This window comes from Bombina bombina, chromosome 5, assembly GCF_027579735.1.
Source record: "Bombina bombina isolate aBomBom1 chromosome 5, aBomBom1.pri, whole genome shotgun sequence".
NCBI classification, from domain to species: domain Eukaryota; kingdom Metazoa; phylum Chordata; class Amphibia; order Anura; family Bombinatoridae; genus Bombina; species Bombina bombina.
In genome coordinates, this window is record NC_069503.1 from 569,593,169 (window position 1) to 569,616,207 (window position 23,039).

General features: G+C 36.1%; 1 protein-coding gene across 1 annotated transcript in view; it reads right to left on the reverse strand.

The window, feature by feature from the left end:
* ADCY2 (adenylate cyclase 2) overlaps nt 1–23,039 on the reverse strand; it is a 1,612,539-nt gene that overhangs the window by 348,025 nt on the left and 1,241,475 nt on the right. The window contains exon 13 of the mRNA XM_053715803.1: nt 8,599–8,668. Coding sequence (XP_053571778.1) covers nt 8,599–8,668 — 70 coding nt within the window. The remainder of the gene's footprint in view (nt 1–8,598; nt 8,669–23,039) is intronic.

Sequence of the window (23,039 nt, forward strand, 5' to 3'; positions counted from 1 at the left end):
ACCCTGTTTCACTAGTTATACTGTATGCATGGGTTCCTGTTGTGCAATTTAAGGAAAAGAGGATAAAATGCTGCTAAGCAGAATTGTCTGGAGAAATGTGCATATTTTGGAATGCTTCTGTCATGAACAGTATGTAGGTTTTACCAAATGGATTTTCAAAAGCTGACTCTACATGATTTTGTGGAACTATGGAAAATTGAACCATAGCTTTTCTTATACTTTCTCCGGATTACACAAACTAAATTGTTAGAATGTTAAGGTTAAAGTCTTAAAACATATCTCTAAACAAATAGAATTAAAATAATGTTTTAGACCCAATGCACGGAACAAGAACATTGATTGATCTACTATCCTTGTTTAATAATATGTTCAATCTGGTTTTGATTTCCCTCTGGAGAAATTCTGTTAAAGTCAACTGATGTATAGTTTCCTATCTGACGCCGTGACCCCATATTTGATTTCACAGGTCTCCTTTATTCTGGAATATTATGTTCAATATAATGTGCAAAACTATTTTAGAGTCTAACTCTCTCTAGTTACAAAATGCAAATTAGCCATCATTAATTATATTAATGCATTGTACATGGTATTATTAATTTGTACTCCTAGTAGTAGCCCCATAAATGGAACATTATTTGCAGTTATATTTCTTATTTCCATTAAAAAATATCCTCATGTATTTGAAACCATTAAAAATATGAAATATTTTAGTGAGATGTAAATTTGCCAATTTTCTAGTTTTCTAGTTAAAAAAAATCAATTCTGGTTTTACTGGGTTCTGAAATCTGTTTTATTTACAATATCTAAAAGACATTTTAGGGTCTTGAAAGGGTCTTGAATCGGTAATACAAGAGATAAGACAAATTACTCAAAGAATTACTTTTATAGAGCAAAGCATCTATGACATGGAGGTTGATCAGTGTGATATTGAGAGAAAAAACACAGGAATTGATAATGCAAAATAAAGTTCTTAGTAATAGAATTAAAGAGCTAGAAAACCATTCAAGATGCAACAATTTGCACCTGATTGTTCTTCCTGAAAATATTAAAGGGCGAGAAATGTTACAGATTGTAGAAAAAAACTAGCTCAGCTAATAGGTTTACAGCTCAACACAAGATCCTATGAAGTAGAACAAGCACATAGAATTGGCCCAGATAGGACAAAGGAGGATGTTGGGGCCAGACAGAAATCAAGACCTATTATCCTCGAATACTTACATTTTCAAGCTAAAATTGGTATTTTGAGGGCAAATAAAAATCTTTTATGCTTAGAGTTTAAGGACAAAATATTTTTTTATTCCAGGGCTACTCTATGGAGGTCTCAATTAGAAGAAAACCATTTACAAATATTTACAACCAACTATGGGCCTAATTACAAGTAGAGTGTAAAATATAGTTTTTGCATGGGCAATATTTCCACTCCACTTAGTAATAAGAGCGCACGCAAAAAGTGCACTGGTATTAAAAGTTAGGTGCAATGTGAATGTAACCTCACGTTCGCATTGCACGGCAGTTTTGCGTTTACAAGAGCGCGCTTCCATAGGCTCCAATTGGAGCCCCGTTCTCATGGCATGAGACACAGCATGAGAACTTAGCAAAGGGAAAGGGGTTTATCGTGCAGCAATGGGCAGCAAATTTAAATATATATGTATAAGAATATATACATATATATTTATGTGTTTATATGTATATATCCAATGAAGAATGCAAGGTTCCAGCCGTGAGTGCAGTAAAATAAAGTCTTTATTTAAATCTTTAAAAGCATTATACACACAACTTGTGGAAAATCCAAAAAAAGACTACAGACCAGGTCTTACATGTTTCAGCCCACAAGAGCCGTAGTCATAGACCTCTCATATATGTATATATAGATATTATTTTAACACATGATTATATATGTATAAGCATATTATCCCTGTGGAATCTGTTGGCGCTCTACAAATAACTGATAATAATAATAATATACATATATATTTACATGGACCACACAGTTCCCCATAGACCACAATGTAAAGGCACTTTTCAGTGCAGTTTTTTTTTAACCCCACAAAAACTTTTAGGGGTTACATTTTTTTGTGCAGTTATTTTTTTATATTTAAAAAAATGATACATTTTTTTTTTTTAAATGTTTTTCTTGAGGTAATCAAAACAATTACAAATTGAAGGGCAACATCACAAGTACAATAATGCAAGAGACATTGGTTACATAGTTCAATACACCAACTAGTAGGGAATCACATCTCGCCTAACCGGTTCCAAATATTACCCTTCAACATTGCACCTCATTTTATTTTTATATCTGCGTAGTGTCATCAATGTGACAGAGATCCACCCAAGGGATCTGAAAACTAAAGTATAGTTGAGGACACATCATTAATACAGAAATACCATATAGCGAGATAAGAAAACTGCCGACATAGATTGAACCTGCTTAAGCATCATCAAATAATATTAGACATTACATAATATAACACATTGACATGTATGGAATATAAGCAGAATAGAAATACAAGTTGGTCAGATGTGGGCGCAAAAAACAACATTTTCAGTCAAAGTCACATAAATAAAACAATTAAACAATCCTATGTTGACTCATCTTTAGGTTAAAGATTAAATAAAATAAAATTATGACAGCTAACAAGCTATATGTAGGAAAAGGTATGTATGCAAACACAGCAATATTATTCTTATTAGGGCCCAAAGAGCAACTTAGACTGCTTGGACAGGGCAGAGACTACGTAACTCTGCCAAACAGGAATGGGGGGGGGCAATGTAGGAAAGAAATTACTGAGTCCTTACCGCACTGGGATTAAAAATGTGGATATTCGCAGCCTCTAAAAAGTTTAAGTGGGTGGGATAGAGCGGTTATGCATTATATAAGGGCTCAGAGAGCACAAGAGAGAAACTCTTTCCTTAGAAGAGTAAGTTAGTGGACAAAATAATTAGCAACGAATACACATCTAGGTAAGTAACAAAAGAGTTCTCAATTATTGCATTGCATTAATGCACACATATTCCTCAGATCCATAGAACTGTTGGAGCTTTGAAAGTATAATACCTGACTAGTATTCCCAAAATACAGGTGGCCCTCGTTTTACAACGGTTCAATTTACACCGTTTCAGAATAACAACCTTTTTTCCAGTCATGTGACTGCTATTGAAAGCATTGAAAAGCAGTGCATTTATTAAAATAGCCAGTAGGTGGAGCTGTCCGCTTGTGTTGCAGCAAAGCCAAGCAAGCTGAAATTAATCAGTTGAACCAGACCTGAGCTATCGAGCAGATTTCAAAGGAACAAGATCTTCCTGTCTATAAATCAGTCCAAATTGGAATGCATGGAAAGAGCTGTTTGCAGAAAAATGCAAGTGAAGTCTGTGTTGTGTGATTATTTTATTAGGTTTATAACGATGTTTAGCATTTAAAGTCTTCATTTCAAAGCTTTAAAAATAATGTATTAGGTGTTACTTATGACAATTTTGAGAGGGGTCTGGAACCTATCTCCCTCCCTTCCCATTGACTTACATTATAAACTGGGTTTCAATTTACAACAGTTTCGATTTACAACCATTCCTTCTGGAACCTAACCCCGGCGTAAACTGAGGGCTACCTGTACCTGGATATTTCGACAAAGCTTTGTAACGGTGCTCGCATTAAAAGACATTTACATACTACATGTTACTTCAGGAATAAACAACATTAACACAGCAATTACTATACCTCTTAACAACAGCAAATATCAAGGATACAGGAAATGCCTACTTTTAGGAAACTAAACATTTACACAAGTACTATTAACTCTCCACCAGTCTTACACGAATCATATATAGCAAGAGGGGTCAGTCACATAGTATAAGAAGGAAAACTGAGGCGTCTCGGCCACAGACAGCCCTGTCACCCTAAAAAGACTAGCTTCCCATGCTTTTATACAGAATAATTTGATTGCAATAAAGGACCCCTATCATCATCTCTCTATCTAGTACATGAGTATGTAATAGTACTATGCTAACAATCTTCCCCTGTTTTAGGTAGTACAACAGTTGAAAAATACAATTTCGACAGAGCTTTGTAACATACATGGTATTCGCACTAAAAGACATTTACATCCCATATGTTACTTCATGAATAAACAACATTAACACAGCAATTATTATACCTCTTAGCACCAACAGATATCAAGGATAAAGGTAATGGATATTTTTAGGCAACTAAGCATTTACACAAGTACCATTAGATCTCCACTAGCCTTACACAAATCATATATAGCGAGGGGGGTCAGTCATGCAATCTGAAATGGAAAACTTAGACGTTTCGTCCACAGACAGCTTCCCATGCTTTGGTACAGAATAAATTGATTGCATCAAATGACCCCCATCGTCATCTCTCTATCTAGAGGGTGAGTGTGTTATAGTACATATATATGCTAAACCATCTTCCCCTGTGTTAGGTAGTGCAGCAGATGACAAACGCTGCAGCAAGAAAAATAATTAGTTTGCTTCTAGGCAAGCATGAGGTCCATCATAAAGTTAGTGACTTCCCCTATATATCATTTAAGCATATCCTGAGCAAGTGAACACGTTCAAAGTGCAGGCCCTTATATCTGGCCCCAGGGCCTTCATCGTGAGCCGCAGCTAGCATTATAAAAAAGAATAAAAATAAAATGTATTGGGAGCATAGAGAGTGTCTCTTCCACAACAGACCCCACAGACACCAGCATATCTCCAAAGACACAACCCCTCACTTATCCAATGCCAGTCCGAAGACCTTGGAAGGCATGAGACCATAATGACAGCTCAAACGAATGTACAACTGAGTGGCTGCACTGCCAATCTAGGCAATGGCAAAAGGGAGCCCATTCAGCAGGATAGCTTGCCTCAAAAGTCGCAATCATCTGTGCAGACAAAACCATGGGCCTCTCACCAGTCACTTCAGGGACCTCTGGTGCGGCTCTTCTCCCACCTGCTTCTTCCTGCGGGCATGTATTGGTCGCAATTAGTTCTCGTGTTCCAGCCGCATCTCCCAGGTCCGGGGTATGTATCAAGTGACCACTGCTCACGTGCGCTGGAGCCGTTCCTAAAGAGCAGGCTAACTCCGATAGAAGATGGTGAGCTGGAATCTCCTGAGTAACACCCACGTGTATGTCGGGTGTCACCGTTGCATGTTTGCATTGCTCAGCGCTGTCTTCTTCCACCTCCCGATGTCTAACAGTCAAAATAAGTCGGTCCAGCCTACTCATCAAATCCTGGTTATATTTCTCAAAAAAGGCTAGGATAGCCATGCCGGGGACCACCATGATCGTACCACCTCACAGCTAGGCCGCATCAAGCTGTCTTGGCAGTGGCTATGAGAACGGTCCCGAATCTTTCACCAATCTTTCACCAATCTTTATAGCAGGCTCATAGGCAGGGTTTTAGAGTAAGTCTCCCACTCTCCATAGGATACCAGGTCAAAAGAACCCCCAAAATCTCTGTTAAAGTCAGGAGCTGTTGTAGTATGCGACTAATCCCTTCGGCAGCTAGCTCCACCCCCCCCCCCAATGCTACATTTTTTTAAAATAAAAAACAACAATACTTTTTAATTTGGTGCCAATTCGGGCACTTTTTAAAAATTAACCAAAGATCTAAACTCTAGTAAAGTTTGGGAGTGCTAACTACTACCTCGAGTTCGCTGTAGTAATAACTACCCATGTTTTGTTTTGTATCCATCTAGATTTAATCTTAAATTAGGAGATAAATACTATTTCTTTGACTTATTAGAATCAGAGATCTGATGCATTATGGGTCTTTAATATAGCTCTATTTTGTTTGTTTCTCTTTTTTTTGTTAGATCATTTTATTACTTTATTGTCACTGCTAAAAAGCAGATGATAATCATCTACATGATTATGTTTTTTTTATTTAAAATCTCTTACTAGTATCACTGATATTTATTAATTTAAATGGATAATATAATGTCATTGAACATGGAAAATATACACTCACCTATTAAAAGAAAAAGATTTTAAATCACTTGCACAAATGAAAAATTGTAATGAGTAGTTGCTATTTTAATTGGTAAAAACATACAATATAAACTAATAAAACAGGTTCAAGATAATCAAGGTAAATATATTATTCTAAACATTGAGATTGAAAATTGAAAAGTACTCAGTTCTCAGAAAGTATCCAAAGAAAACTACAGATTTTTTTTTTTTAAATACTCATTTAATCATCACTGGGGACTTCAATATAACACCAAAACCTTTCTAATATAGGAAAAGGGATATTGGGTGTTAAAAAGCACATAAGGAGTAGTAGACATATGGCAGTTAATAAACCCCACTGAATTGGATTATACTTGTATTTCAAGGAATAATTATGCTTAATCTAAATAGATCTGTTTTTTACCACAGTAGATAGACTTCAGGAAATAGGGGAAGTACAAAGGCTGAACTCACTGAATATTCAAAAGAAAGAGGGCAGAACTCTCCAGCACTGCGAGATCTCTCTCATTTATGTATGTGAAGCAGACAAGCCCAGTGCTATATAGCACTGCATGATATGAGAGTTTTGTTACACTTACACTTTGTACATTGCATTTTATATTACTATACATTTCAGATTGGGTCCTTTCAGTATTATTGCATTTAAGCTTTGCACTTACTCACTAAATTTTGATCTAGCAGTGATTTTACACATTCTGATTATGCGTTGAATGTTTCTGTGTTACTTTAATAACTTAGGATCATAGTTTGTATATTTCTGTTTATCTTTTACAAGTTACATTGCACTTTGTATTTTTTTCGATTGTAAGCTGACAGTTTCAAGAAATGGGAGGAACAGGGCAGTTCCCTGGGCTGAACAGATCAGTTTGCAGAGTATATCTGAAGCTCTCTCACAAGTCTTGTGAAAATCTCTAAGCATTTTCAACAAGCTGGTCTCACTAATTTTTTTTCTCGCCAGCTGTATTCAGGTGAAGTTTGCTCAAAATTCATAATACACTTATTTTAACAGAAACATAATATATACCAAAATATAGACAAAGGCAAGTTAAATTGTAGTGAAAACATTTCAGTTTAATTTGGAATTGATGCAAAAGGAGCCTTTATATAAGCCCCAGGGGTTCTCCAGTTACCTTCTCTCTTGTGTGACATTTTGTATCTCAGAGAGCTTCATTACTTTCTCTGGAAGGCATCCCTCATTTCTCTGGGATTTCCGGGTTTCTTAGAAAATTCAATTAGTTTTGCCTCTGTGAAGTCAGCACTATAATCTTTATCCAAGCTAGAGAATGTTTAATTATCTGGCCCATAGAAAGTAATGACACTTTCTAGGAAACTGAAGCCTACAGTTTTTTCAGTTTTAATTTAAATAAAAGACAGTGCAATCTAATTTGTAAACAATACACATAAATATACAAAGTATTATCTTAATTTGTTAAAGTTACACAGAAACTATGACAGCATAATCAGAATTTGTAAAATCCCAATCCTAAATGCACTGCTGTATACAAAGAAAAATAGAAAGTACAAAGTTTAAATGTGATAACATTTAATCTGAAGTGTAAACTGATATAAAATTGAAAGCACAAAGTATAAATGCAGCTGAACTGTCTTGTCATGCAGTGCTGTTTTGCACTGGGCTTGTCTCTCCTTCTCATACAGAAATGCAGGAAACGCTTCTTGGTGAATTAAAACAACATTTACCAGGGCCTTATTGAGAGTCAAAGGTGGTGGAAAAAAGGCCAATAGAAACACATTTTTTAACCAACATACTTGAAGTTTTTAAAACAATTGAAACATATTTGAAAGATAAATGGAACAATTATTATCTTAATAGTGGATATTGTCAAAATAATTCCCAAATATAATTAGAAACCACTTGAACGGTGTTAAAAGCAGAAACTATATTCTATATTATAAACGATAAAAAGACAATTAAGAAAAAATATGTCTAAAACCTTTGTTACTTTTAAATATTGCCCATCTAAGGTAAACAGAGATGCCTTTTTGCTTGCAAAAAAAAAAGAGAGGGATAGTTATATTGCTGAAAGAACTAAGGAAAATGTGAAAGAACTAAGGAAAAGCTTTATCAATGGGGTAAGATGCTCACATCACTAGTTAAAAAACAAAGGCCAAAAAATAATATTAAGGCTATCCAGTATAAAGGAAAATTACAACAGGGATCATCAGGGATATTAAATGCTTTTGTAGAATACTATCAAACATTCTACTCCTTGCAGAAGAATTAAGATACCAATCTTGGTGATATATGGAAGAAGATTAAAGTTCCGCAAATAGCTCAGATGCAGCTAGTCATATTGAATAAACCTATTAAAGAATCAGAGATAAATTATATCATAAACAAATCCCTTTAGCTAAAGCTACAGGGTCGGATGGGTTACTAGCCGAGTTCTATAAAATTCCCTCTGATAAGATTAAACCAACATTGCATAGACTTTAACAACATTACTGTTTATATTCAGACACCTTACAATTAACTTTAAATCAGCAAATGTAATAGTTATTCAAAACCTAATAAAGATTCTTAATTTCACACAAAAATATGTTTAGCTTTAGCATTGTTAATACTTGTTTACTTGTTACTGTTTAATTATAATTTACTTACTTCTTTTTCAAGCATTTTGTTATGAAAAAGTAATGATATTCTTTGTATGTCCTCCGATTTCAGCCACTGCCTAAAAACAAACATAATAATCAAAATTGATAGTTACAGTGATATAAACTATGGCACAACTGTATTATTATTTATATCTCATTTCTTGGCAGGACTCTTAATAAATGTCCTTGGGCTAGATTACAAGTGAGGTGCAAACGATATTGTCTTTAAACTAGCCTTTTTAATTGCGCTGATATTACAAGTTGAGCGAAATCGCGATTGTGCTAGCGCAATCACCATTTATGCTAGAGCTGTGGTTAACTGTTTTCCAAAACAAAAATGTTGAAAAAAAAAACACTTAAAAAATACCTTGCAAAGTACAGTTACACTCATATTAACACTGTCTAATAAAAAAAAAAAAATTATATAGCACAAAAAAGTTACAAGGGCTCAAAGATATGAGATCTCGACTGTTAGAAGAAAAAAAAAGCCGCCAAAGTACTATAGCAATGATTATGTATGTATCTCTATGTTAATAGATATGTCTATATATGTGAACATATAAATTAATGTATTTACATTTGTATATGTATTGACAGACATATATAAACATATAAACACATAAATATATATATATGTATAATATATATGTGTGTGCATTAGAGCCCTTTGCCATTAAGTAGATGAAAACATGATAAAACATATTTATGCAATATTCATATTTAATAAAGATTTTAACTAAGTATTTATTGTAAATATTTCACATTTGCTAATGCGAATATGCTATGTTGTTTGCGCGATGGGTGTTTTCAACAATTTTTTCTTCATTGACTTCTATGGGGAATGCGAAAATGCGATCGTGTTTGCGTGATCTCGGGTGTTTTTTATTTTTCCTTTTTTCTTCATTAATTTCTATGGAGAAATACTTGCACATGCATGCAAAAACTTAAGTTAGGATTTTTGTGCTATTCGGGTTACCCCTTGCACAAACAACGTTTTTCTGAAACTTGTAATACTAATGCAACCCCATCACGAAAAAAAAATACTGCGCCACTTGTAATCTAACCCCTTGTGTTTTAACATCATATTGTAAAATACAGTGCCCTCGAATTAGAATATGAATTCAAATATGTTAACTTAACTATATAATTGATTGGCATGGTGTAGCCTCTTAAACAGTGATTTATAACATTTTTTTTTGTTGGAGCTATATATATTTAACTTGAACTTCTGACTTGTTTTATAGCTCTGTAAAACCCCCAAATTGTTATCAATGTGTAATAAAAGTGTAAGTAGAAAACCCTTTTATCCAAACTGCTTAGGCCCGGAAAAGGTTTGGATTTCGGAATTGTTTGGATTTTGGAATATTTGCATCCGTAGAATGGGATAGTTTGGAGAGGGGATGGAACCAAGTGTAAACATCAATATCTTATGTCAGTTAGGCAATATTTACAAGTCATAAAGCAGCATATACATGCAACCAAAATTTAGTTTTAAGTATTTTTTTTAAACTTTTGTTTACATAGTACCCTAAGAAAGATATTTTTTGTTGGTTTAAATAAATATAGCCTATTTGTTGCATTTTAGAACACAAAAAAAACAAACCAAAGACACAGGAAGAGAAGATTGTAATTTGAAGGCAGAGGAATATAGTAATTTTTAATCAATAGATTAAACTGTTTGGAGTTCAGAATAAGCTTGGATTTTGGAATTCTGTATTTGGTTATTTGCAGTTAAAGCTTTTTACAATTAAGAATTAAAGACTCCATGAGCAACAAAGAATATTATCATCCTCAGCCCCAATTTTAAGTGATACTTTCAGATGACACCATATTTTATTTGAATGTATTACATGTAGTAATTGTTTTCTGCTTATGGCCTTAGCAGCTCAGAGCGATGCCAATAGCCACATCACTCTTGATTTTAACCCAAACCAAACATAATCATTTCAGACATAATCAACTGTATCCCTGTCAAACCCATAATCATCTTAGAAGGGGCTTTCCATACATTTTTAGCTACTCACAGCTCCACATCACATGCACTACATTTTCCACTTGACTACATCCATTCCTTGGACAACACTCAGTATTTACCAATCTTCTCCTTCTCTTAAATTCCCTAGTTGGCAAACACCCATGCACTGTCACCCATGTCACATCCTTTAGCCTATTAACCAAAACTGTCTCATTCACATTCTTTTGTACCTTCAAACTCTTACCTTCACAATCTGAGTCTCCGTCAGTCCACCAGTCAAATGCAGCTGCTCTCTATCCTGCAAAATTGCCATCACTTTCTTACTATCACACAACACATCTTTTGAAACAACCACCAACAGAGACTTCCTTATACAATTTTCAATCTCCTGTTATTTCCTATGCACAAACTAAACCTCTGCAACACACCACCTGCATCATACTGCTTAGCCTTATACATATACTTACTCTTACATACTTGAGAATCAAAAACTTCTCAATTTGAGGCATATTCTTTCTTCCTTGGACTTTCACATGTTTTATCTTTTCAAAACCTGAACTCTATAAATAGACAAACACCACCATTCTCACAATTTTCATTGGAAAAACTCATTAGGAACAGGTAAAATATTATTAACATGCAACATAAATTGGGATCAACACAGCCTTTACAAATATCACTTTCCCTTCCAGGATCAAATATCTATAAGACAAAAAATCTATTTTTCTCTTTAATTTCACACACACACATTTTGTCAACTTTCATGCCCATTAAAGTTATTATTACATTTAATACCAAGCACTTCAATAGCACCCTTCTGCAAAGACCACATACTTAACTCCAAATCTCTCCACTCCCTAAATGCTTTTACAGCACATTTATCCCAATTCACCCTAAACCTGCTTGCTATACAAAAACACTCAATCTGAACCTTAGCTCTAGTTTTGCCAGCTTGATTCTTACAAACCACAGTAACATCATCCATATTGCCCAAAACACCTACCCCCACTTCCAGGAACTTCTAGACCTCTAATAATTTTATCACATCTTAATCTCTGTAACAAAGAATCAATTACACAAATAAAAAGTACAGGGGACAAAGGAAAACCTTGTCTGACCCCAAACATAACACATATTTTATCAGACAAAAAAATATTTACCAAAACCTTACTAACAATTCCCTCATATAAACATCTAACCTATTCAAGCATTTTCCTAGGTATACCTGCTTTCTCTAAATCTACAAACATAAACTCATGAACAACTCTATCATATGCTTTCTCAAAGTCTATCTTAGCCACTGAAACAGACTGCTTACACATCTTGTTGTACCCTATAACATCTTGCAGACAAATCAGGTACTCAGCAATCGGTCTACCAGGTACAGAGCACACTTGTTTCTCACCCACAATCTTACCAATCACATTCTTAATTCTGTCAGGCACTACCTTTGCAATCACTTTATAGTCTACAGTTGGACAGATAGCTTAGCATGCTAATGCACTGTGGCTGAGCTCTGTAGCAACCCAAGCGTTGCAGGTTTGATCCCTGGCGAGGTCCACTCAGCCTTTCATCCTTCCAAGGTCGATAAAATGAGCAGCGCCTTGAGACCCTTACGTGTGATTAGCCGCGCTTTACAAGTTCCCAATACATACATACATACATTCAACAGGGAAATTGGTCTCCAGTTACTTAAATCCGTTTTCTCCTTTCTTTTACAACAAAGTAATAACAGCTCTTTCATTGACTCAGAGATTTCATTTTTCTCAAAAAATCTATTTGCAAATTTTCAAAAAATCTTCAGCAATCACATCTTTAAATTTACAATAAAAATCTACAGGCAAGCAATTGCTTCCTGGGGTCTTGAATTTTTTTAATCTTATTAATAATTTTTCCCAATTCTTTCAAACATACTTCCCTTTCCAAAAATCAAAAAATCCTCCACTTTTGCCTCTATCTCATTCAATACATCATGCATCACAGCTGTATCCACACCTTTCTGGTGCTGATCTCACCAGCATAGTTGCTTACAAAACAGCAGAATTACACACCATGGAATGCTGCATCCCCAATAATGGCAATAACCCAACTCTGAAGAAAAAGGTCAAAGGCCAAGGGGCAGTTCCTGAGTGATGTTATGCAGGTACATATTTCCACTTAGTGTGTCCAATAGATGAGCTTTGATGTTGCCCGATCGCTATAGTATAGATTTGCCATAATAGTTTGTTGATCGGTTGCTACAGCAACGAACCAAGCGCGCCCGAGGCTGGTGACGTGTCATGTCGGGTCGGATGTTGATGATGTCATCAGCGGCAGATGGCGTGGGTCTAATGTGACCGGCTTCTCAGATATTTAAAGCGGGTAGATTGAGAGTGGGATAACTGCTTTTAGGTTCATTCTATTGAGCCATTACACGACATTTGACAAAGGTGCATGGGTAGCACCGAAACATTATGTCTGTTCTTATTTTGGAATTTTGGAATAAACGTTAATTTTTATGAAAAAGACCAGCGAGTGCCTTTTTGTTGATTGGATTTATATATATATATATATATATATATAGATAGATAGATAGATAGATAGATAGATAGATAGATAGATAAACGAGGAGGGTATGCACTAATATGTATGTATGTATAAGAGATAGTCCGTCCCCAGTAGATGTGAAGCCAAAACAAAACAAAGCAGCAACGACACCCCCTAAGGTCAAGTATACAGACCGTGTCCGTGTCTAAGGACCAACTGATTTGTCACAATAAATATACAAACATATGCAGGAGTACAGACATTTTTTTTTTAATTTTGCCGGAGGAACTCACTATTATGTGATATGCCCATTGTGATATTTCATTTTACTTTGTAACCCATGTTAGCATTATGTTGTAGGGTAACGAGAAATATGATTCAATATATTAAGCTAAATAACATACTCTTTAGCAATTCTTAAGGATATACTGTTTATATCACACTGTATGTAAATTGTCTTTTCATAGGTTCACACATGTCTCAGACATTGTACACATAGTCTACTTTCAGTTTCATTTGACTACTGGCCACTCCCATCTCTTTACTATGGGAATCTCTCACTAGCTATTGTTAGTAGCAAAGGAAAATGATTTTTTTATTGCTCAGAATAAATTGGGCTGGCTCATGTATTTTTCAAATTTAACTGTGTACTAGATATTATTCAAAAGGACTGCACATGTATGTATATATGTGCAATAACTTTGCGCTTTTTCTAATTAAATGGCCTGTATAGTACTATTGTTACTGCGTATTATCTGACACAGTCTGTTTACATCTGTTGTTCCCCATATATATATATATATATATATATATATATACACATATATACATAACTATCTTTCTCCGCTCCATATTGCTATTTACTATTATTCTTTTGAATATAGACTGCATAATAAGTATATATGAATACTATGTGTTGACAAAGTTGTTTTAACACATATTGATTGCAAGAAGGAAAAGAGGGCGCAACAATAGCGTAATATTGTTTGGTAATGTGAGTAACAATATAAGAACAGGTAATATGCTTACCAGAACAAGAGGCACTGTACTGTGACCAGTGCGTGACAGCTTGCTAGCACTTAACAGTGGCTAGTACACTGGGGGGAATACGTTCCTTGAAGTCTTTTCAGGTACCCCCTGGGCAAACTTTTCTTGGTGCTTGTAATTTCAAATAGAGAATCGGATTTGGCGTGTTGTTGTATTATGATAGAATACCACAAAGCACGGACAACTTCTTAATTAAATTGCTTTAATATGACGCGTTTCTCAACCCCAACTGGGTCGTTTCCTCACATAAAAGCTTTTAAAAAAAGCTTGGACCTTGTTTATATCTGATTTGAATAGGCCACAACAAAGGAAGTAACATAAAAAAACATTCAAGATGGCCTTTTCAATGGTCATGTCTTGGGCCTGCAAAGCAATGCATAATTTTCAAAAATTACAGTTTTAAATGTTTCTAAAACATTTACTTTGTATGCAGATATTTTTGCAATGTAGTGTATAATAATTTTTGATGCATACATAAATAAATAATATTAAAAAAAATAATAATTTTAACATCACAACAAAACACTGTTTTGCTCAACCACAAGCAATGGGGTCTGCATATGTTTCACTTCAAGATACTCTTAAGGTACTCTTCACTTTAAATCAATGTCACTAGCAACAACAGGATAATCAGTCTAATAAAAAAAGTTATTTGTGAAGGCACTGGTGATTTCATAAGTTATATGATCATTAATATCACTAATTACTCATTTAGTATGTGATATATGCTGCAATATATAATAAGTTATATGATCATTAATATCACTAATTACTCATTTAGTATGTGATATATGCTGCCATATATAATATAATTAATACCATGTATAAAAGCTGGGGAGGTTCAGAGAGGAAGAGTTAAACTGGGGGCAAGATGAGACTGGAGGGAGGCAGACAGGGAGAGAGACTGCAGGAACAGGGAGAGGAGACCATTTGTAAGCGTATATATTTATCTGTTAGTCTTGTAAGCCATATTTGGAATCATTGTCGAGAAATATTTACAGACGCACCTCATATTTTTGTGATTTGCTTTATTGCGTTTTGCAGCTATTGCAGTTTTGCAAACTGAAGGTTTGTGGTAACCCTGTGTCAAGGAAGCCTACCAGTGCCATTTTTCCAACATTTATACACATAAATACACATATATACACATATATACACATAAACACACAAACCCACTGTGATACAAATGTGATATGGCAGGCCATAAAGGGTGTGATGAATGTGAAGCAGTCTTCTTGGCCTATATGAATCTATATAGAATAAATATATTATTATTATTATTATTATTATTATCGGTTATTTGTAGAGCGCCGACAGATTCCACAGCGCTATAAACAAAGGGGAGTATAAAACAATTAAGGGATAAAGTGGTTAGAGGGCCCTTCCAAGAGTTGCACTGTTGTTATCCACTCTTAAGAAGGTGATCTGCAAACAGCTGGGCTCTTAGGCTTACATGCTAAGGGGGTTCAGGGGATAGCAATGGAGGAGTGGAACTGGTATAAAGAAAGGTTAGCATAGGTTGTATGCATCCTTGAACAGCAGAGTCTTTAGGGAGCGCTTGAAGCTTTCAAAACTAGGGGAGAGTCTTGTGGGGTGAGGCAGAGAGTTCCACAAGATGGGAGCCAGTCTGGAGAAGTCCTGTAAACGGGAGTGCGATGAGGTAACCAGAGAGGAGGAGAGTAGGAGGTCATGAGCAGAGCAAAGGGGACGGGAGGGAGAGTATCTGGAGACAAGGTCTGAGATATAGGGGGGAGCAGTGCAGTTGAGGGCTTTGTATGTCAGAGTGAGAATTTTGTGTTTGATCCTAGAGGCAAGAGGAAGCCAGTGAAGGGATTGGCAGAGAGGAGCAGCAGATGAAGAGCGACGTATTAGGAAGATGAGTCTGGCAGAGACATTCAGTATGGATTGTAAGGGAGCTAGGCGGCAGGTGGGGAGACCAGAGAGGACAGAGTTGCAGTAATCAAGGCGGGAAAGAATGAGAGAGTGGATTCAAATTTTAGTTGTGTCTTGTGTAAGGAAGTGTCTAATTTTGGAGATGTTTTTAAGGTGGAAGCGGCAGGCTTTAGCCAAGGACTGAATGTGAGGAGTGAAGGAAAGATCGGAGTCAAATGTGACCCAGAGACATCGGGCATGCAGGGTAGGGGTAATGATGGAGTTGTCGACAGTTATAGAGATATTGGGGGTGGAGATTTTGGAAGAAGGGGGGAAAATGAGGAGCTCAGTTTTGGAGAGATTTATAGCTTGAGGTAGTGGGAGGACATCCAGGAAGAGATGTGAGAAAGACAGTTAGTGACACGGGTTAGCAAGGAAGGAGATAGGTCTGGTGCAGAGAAGTAGATTTGGGTGTCATCAGCATACAAATGATATTGGAAACCGTGGAGTGATAGGGACGAAATCCAGATTGCAGAAGGTCAAGAAGGGAGTTTAACGTAAGGAAATGGGATAGGCGTGCATATACTAGTTTTTTGAGAAGCTTTGAAGCAAGAGGGAGGAGGGAAATAGGGCGGTAATTAGATGGGGAGGTAGGATCAAGGTAAGGTTTTTTTTAGGATAGGTGTGACCAGTGCATGTTTCATCGATGAGGGAAATGTACCAGTGCTGAGGGAGAGGTTGAAAATATGTATTAGTATAGGGGTAAGGGTAGCAGAGAGGGAGGGGAGTAGCTGTGAGGGGATAGGGTGAAGGGGACAGGTATTGAGTTGAGAGCACAGTATAAGTGCCGAATCTTCTTCCTCAGTAACAGGGGAGAATAAACTAAGTTTCAGGTTATGAGGGTTGTGGTTGAGTGAGAGCATTTGAGGGGGGGAGAGAATGTAATTATGTTGAGAGCTGATTTCATGTCTGATGTAGTCAATTTTGTTAATGAAGTGACTGGCAAAGTCTTGAGCTGACAGAGAAGTTTTATTAGGAAGTGGGGGAGGGCAGAGGAGAGTATTGAAAGTGGAGAACAGACGTTTTGGGTTTGAAGAAAGATTAGAGATAAGAGTAGAGAAGTAGTGTTGCTTGTGGAGATTAAGGGCAGAATAGTAGGAGTTCAAGATGAATTTGTAATGAAAAAAATCAGCTGAACTCTGTGATTTTCTCCAATGCTGTTCAGCAGTACGGGAACATCTGCGTACCGTGGTACCGTGTCAGAGGAGTATGCCAGGGCTGGGGATGAGTGTGTGATTTCTGAGCAATGGTAAGAGGGGCGAGATTGTCAAGGACGGATATAAGGGTGGAATTATAGTGGCAGATAGATTGTTCAGGGCAGGAAAAGGAGGAGAAGGATGAGAGGAGCGGTTTAAGGGAATTAGCAAGTTGCTGCTGATCTAAAGACATAATGCTTCTGTGAAGTTTGGAGTAGAAGGAGGGAGAGTTATAGGAAGGGATGATATGTTGCAAGTAAGGAGATGGTGGTCAGAAAGAGGAAAAGGGGAGTTTGAGAAGTTTGAGAGAGTGCATTGATAGCTAAAGATCAGGTCAAGAGAGTGAACATCTTTGTGAGTGGGAGAATCAGTCCATTGTGACAGACCGAAAGAGGAAGTGAGTTGCAGAAGTTGTTTAGCGGATGAGGCAGTGGGATTGTTAAGGGGGATGTTGAAGTCACCAAGAATGAGGGCAGGGGTGTCTGAGGAAAGGAAATAGGGTGGCCAGGCAGCCAAGTGATCTAGAAATTGAGTTGAGGAGCCAGGGGGTCGGTATATGACTGCAACACGTACAGAGAGAGGGGAGAATAAGCGAATCATGTGGGTTTCGAATGAGGGAAAAGTGAGGGAAGAGATAGGATGTATTTGTTGAAAGGTGCAACGAGAGGAGAGTAAAATACCTACACCACCTCCTTGTCTGTTATCAGACCTAGGAGTGCGGCTGAAGTGGATACCCCCATGTGACAGAGCAGCAATGGATGCTGTGTCTAGGGGAGAGAGCCAGGTTTCTGTTAGGGCCAGGTTGAGGGAGTAGGAGATGAAGAGGTCATGTATAGAAGTGAGCTTGTTGCAAACAGAGCGAGTGCACAAGTGAAAGGGGTAGTGGCTTTAGATGCAAGAGGAATGTGAGTAAGGTGTGCAGAGTTTTGTTTTCTGAGTCTATGGGATGGTACACATGGATGTGCACGGCTTGTCAGTGGTTGGGGACCAGGATTAGGGGAGATGTCACCAGCAGTAAGTAGAAGCAAGAGGGAGAGTGACAAGAGATGAGATACAGATTTGCAGTATTGAGACTGCTTTTGAGATGAGCTGCAGGGGGGAGAGAGAGTGTTTAGGAATAGGTAAAGTTCATGAGTACAAAAGTAAGGTGAGTTTAAGAGAGATGGGCTGGTGGAGAGGGAGAAGGAGTAATTGAATAGTGTAGTTTGTTATAGAGACAAAGGGTAGCAAAAAGGAATATGAATATATTGAGCATTTTTACAGAATTGGGAACCAGTTAAAGACATAAGACACAGAATTTCTGTAACAAGTGCATAAGGGAACAAAAGGTATATGAAACATAATATAACAAAAGTACTGTGTATTCTATAGGGTTAAGGGAATGGAAGGATGTGCTGATTAGTGTTTGCACTTGTCATTTCAGGAGACTAAAAGTTGTGTGGGAGACTATCTATAAATGAGGAAATGAGCTTGGGGTGGGTGGGGTGAGGGGTAGGGTGGGAGGGAAGCTGTTTTGCAGAAGGCTACCTGTAGTAAGTTAGAGGGCAGTTGTTGCAGCTGAGTGGAAAAGTCTGTGTATTTTCTCTGAGTTTGGGAGAGGATGTGTTGGAAATCAAACTAAAGGAGAGAGATATTAGGTTAATGATGGTCCAGCAAGAGTGTGTTAAAGGAGTTGGAGGGTACATTTAAGCTGGGGGTCAATCATGCAGAAACAGAAAAAAAAAAACATCAACAAAATATTACAGAGATAAGAATGAGACTGAGGTATACCAGGGGTGAAATAAAACCATTAAACAAATATACAGATAACTGGGCAATAGCTGCTTAAACTAACTTAACATAATGGCAGACATAAAATTGATAAAATATGCAATGAGCTAGAGGTATGCAAATTATGACTAGCACAGCCTGTAATTACAGAGTCACGGTAGTATATACATTTAAAATAAAAACAAAACAAAAGGAATTATCACTAAACTAGATATCCTGAGTTGCTGACATGGCATAGACTTGAAGCTTATATATAACTTGTTTTGATTGAATAAATGCTGAACAAAACAATATGTTTTGCTAAAAGAACAAATGACTCATCCGTGGTTGAGACATTTGTTGGACCGGATACATCTGGACAAGTTGTTAAGAGACACATAGGCAGTGTCATAACCTTTTTGGTAAAAAAACTAATGTAATAACTATAATTAACAGTATATATAGAGGAGCTGAAACGTTCTTTTATTTGGACTTCTCATTCCAAGGATAGAGACGTGCCGCTTGGAAATAATATAAAAAAATTCCCAGATCCTCTATATAGTTCGGGCTGAAGTTGACGGGAATCCCCAGCCAAAGTGGAACATATATGATGCATTATCTGGTGATGCAGTGATTTATTTTGCTTTTATATAAGCAAGTTGTTATTATACATTATTATTTAAGATTGTTCTTTTCTTTTGTGAATAAACTATTATACCTATTAAGAATAGCAAAGAGTTCAATTATTGCTTTTAGCATATGTATTAAGGTATGCATTTTATTAGCCAATACATGATTTGGCTACGAGTTTGGGGTATTTAAGTATTTGACTGTTGAAATACTCATGTTGGTTGCGGGTTTTATGCTGTCAAATCATAAATAAATAACGAACTTATACACAAAAGAAAATTGTTTCTTTTATTTAAGGGTAACGATGTTTAGCAAAATAGTTAACGTTGTCAAAGACATTGCTATTCCTGGGTGGGATGATTTACCTTATAATGATGTGGCACATGAGGTAGCTAAAGGTGCGTGGTTGTGTGAACAATGGGACTTGACTCTTAAAGAAGCTAATCATGTTGATGCCGTTAAAACATTAGAGGAAGTGCCTGTTGAGAGAGGAAAAGAACAGCCCGCTGCTTGGAGGCTATGGATTCTGTGTACAGCATATAGGGAACTACATAAGAAAGCAGAAGATTGGCATAAGTGTAATTTAAAATTAGAAATACACATTGCTGAATTAGAAGGTAATATTATGGTAGCGCAATGCAAAAATAGATTGCTGTCAGATAAGTTGAGTACTTATCAACATGTAGCTGAAGTAGCTGTGATGAAGGTAGCAGCTAATAAATATAAAAAAAATGAAAAGGAAAAGTTAGTAAAGTTAGCCAGGTTAAAATCAGGAAAAATATAGTTAAAGCAGAAATGTTACAGCCCAGAATGGCATCACATTGCAGTGTTAGGGCCAGTCAAAATTGGGACAATTTGTAAGTTGGTGACTGGCTTAAGAAAAATATGAGCTTAAAAGATTTCTTTTTTTTAATTTTGCAATATTTAAAATGTTTTGACAATATAGGAGGGGTGTGCGACAATATTCTATTTTGTGTAATTATTTGGTTGGTTGGTTGCAACCCTAAGAAGTAATATAATAAAATGATTTTGTAAGGTGTGCATAAACATTTGTTTTTGTATTTAAAGAAAACCATCTTCATGGTTTCTAAAACCCCACCCCACACAGTTGCTCAGGTGCTCTCATTATAGTGCATTGAACGTGTGTATAAAGCCAGAGAGGCTCATTCTTAGATGCATAGGTTTTATATGTGTTTATTTTAATTTATGAACGTTTTGACAAACTACAGTGAACGTTGATGTTGCCAAGAAAAACGTGCTGTTTATTTTACCCGAGCTCTTCTAAGAATGTTTGAATTAATTAAATCACTGAACTTGCTGAGGTCAGCAGTGTTCATTTTCATTTATATCACATTCCATATTATTCACAAGCAGCAGGTTTGGTAGAGCTAATGAATAGTTTATTAAAACAGCATTTGAAAAAAAAAGGTAAATAAGGGAGAATATGGATGATAGAGAGAGAATCTCTCACGAGCTTTACAGATTATTGATAACGGCCCCTATGTAAATTTGCAGATACATTGGAAAGGCAGTAATGTACAACGAGTTCCCACTTTAGTGGATACTGGGGCGGAGGCTACTTTAATTTATGGCAATCCTAAAAAAAAATAAAAAAAAATTAAAGGGGCAGAAGTTAGTATAATTAAAAACAAGGAGAGGTAGAATTAATTAAAACTGGAATAGAATGCCAGATATCTCTTGAACACTATGGACATTTAGCCTCAAGATCTAGCTTAGCTATGAAGGGTATATCTGTACTAGGAGGAGTTATAGATGCTGATTATCAAGGAGAAATTAAAGTAATTTTAGTGAACAATGGAAAACAAATATTACATATTCAAGAAGGGGACAGAATAGCTCAGTTTTTGATAATTCCATTGTTCATGGCAACTATGAAAGAGGGGGAAACCCCAACTACATTAACAGTGAGAGTGGATATGGGCTTTGGTTCATCAAATATTAAAAATATAGGTGCTAAAATATGGATTTAAAATCTTCAAGGACCACCAGATGCGGCTGAAGTAATTGCTGTAGACAATGATAAAACTTTATTAGTAATGAAGCCAGGTAAAGAACAATGGGAATATATACCTGAGGACAAATGTTAACTTTAAGAATAAAATTGTGTTTTACATTTTACAGATATGGCTGAAATTCAGTATATGAATTCTTATTTTTGTCCTCCATGGAGAGCTTTTTGGGGCACAAGCCGTAACACCAGGAGAAGAGATTGTACAGAAAGTCAAACTGTTAGGTGGGGATGAGTGAATCGAACACAAATACGAAAATAGGATAATTACACATGTGATGGCAACACCTATTGTAATATAGCCAGTGTGGCTGTTAATCCAGGATATTTTTGGACACCTCCATCAGGACAAAAGTAACTACCGAATTACTGTTTGATGATACCAGAACAATGCATATCCAAAATCTGACTTCAATAAGCTGTGCTGGAGTCGATTTAGGGTATATATGGACAACTATCCAAGAAAGAATATAGACTATACAAACATTAGCACAAAATAGTTCCACAGATCTACCTTATACATATAGTAAGTGTATAACAAGTGTATAACAAGCAAGTGGAAAACAAGTGTATAGCAAGTGTACAAAAAATCTTTGTAGATGTAGACGCTCAATTTCCACTAACCACAGAGTGTAAAATACGAACCCGAAGGGATTTGTATGATACCTTGTTAGGATCATACGGTATAATTGCAGGAACACTGAATAGATTTGATATAGAAACTTTAGCAAATAGATTACATAATGTGGGGCAAGGCATGAACAAGGCTTTAAGATATCAGGCTAGATGGATGCCTAATACTTTTAAGACTCAACAAAAACAATTATCTTCCTTCATTCATTGGACAGTGTGTAGTATTAGAACGTTAAATCAAATCCAACAAAAAAATAATTCTGCTCAAACTAGATTGATGACTTGTAATTTAGGATTATGGAAACAATGATTGAACATAAAAAATTCCAACATGTGGATAAAGTTGGAAAGGGCTTTAATCAATTGTAATGATACAGTATGTAAATGAAAATGTATCAATATGGGTACATTTAAACTGAGGCATCCAATATGCACCTCCTAAAATCATAGGTAAAGCTATAAATTTGCACATAATATCTATGTCGGTAATATTATAAAATTGTACAAATAATTTAACACATGATTTAAATTTGTGTGAAGAGATGATAGGAGTGGTATGTACTGTTCATTCCAGACTATATGAACCATGTTTATTGCAAAATACTATTAACGTCTGATATTTTCATGGGATATTTGCCATCAGCTACTCAGATGCTAAATTGGTTAATTCACCCAGTATTGGTGATTAGCAATCCTAATTTGTATATTAAGGTTAAGGAATTGCTACATGG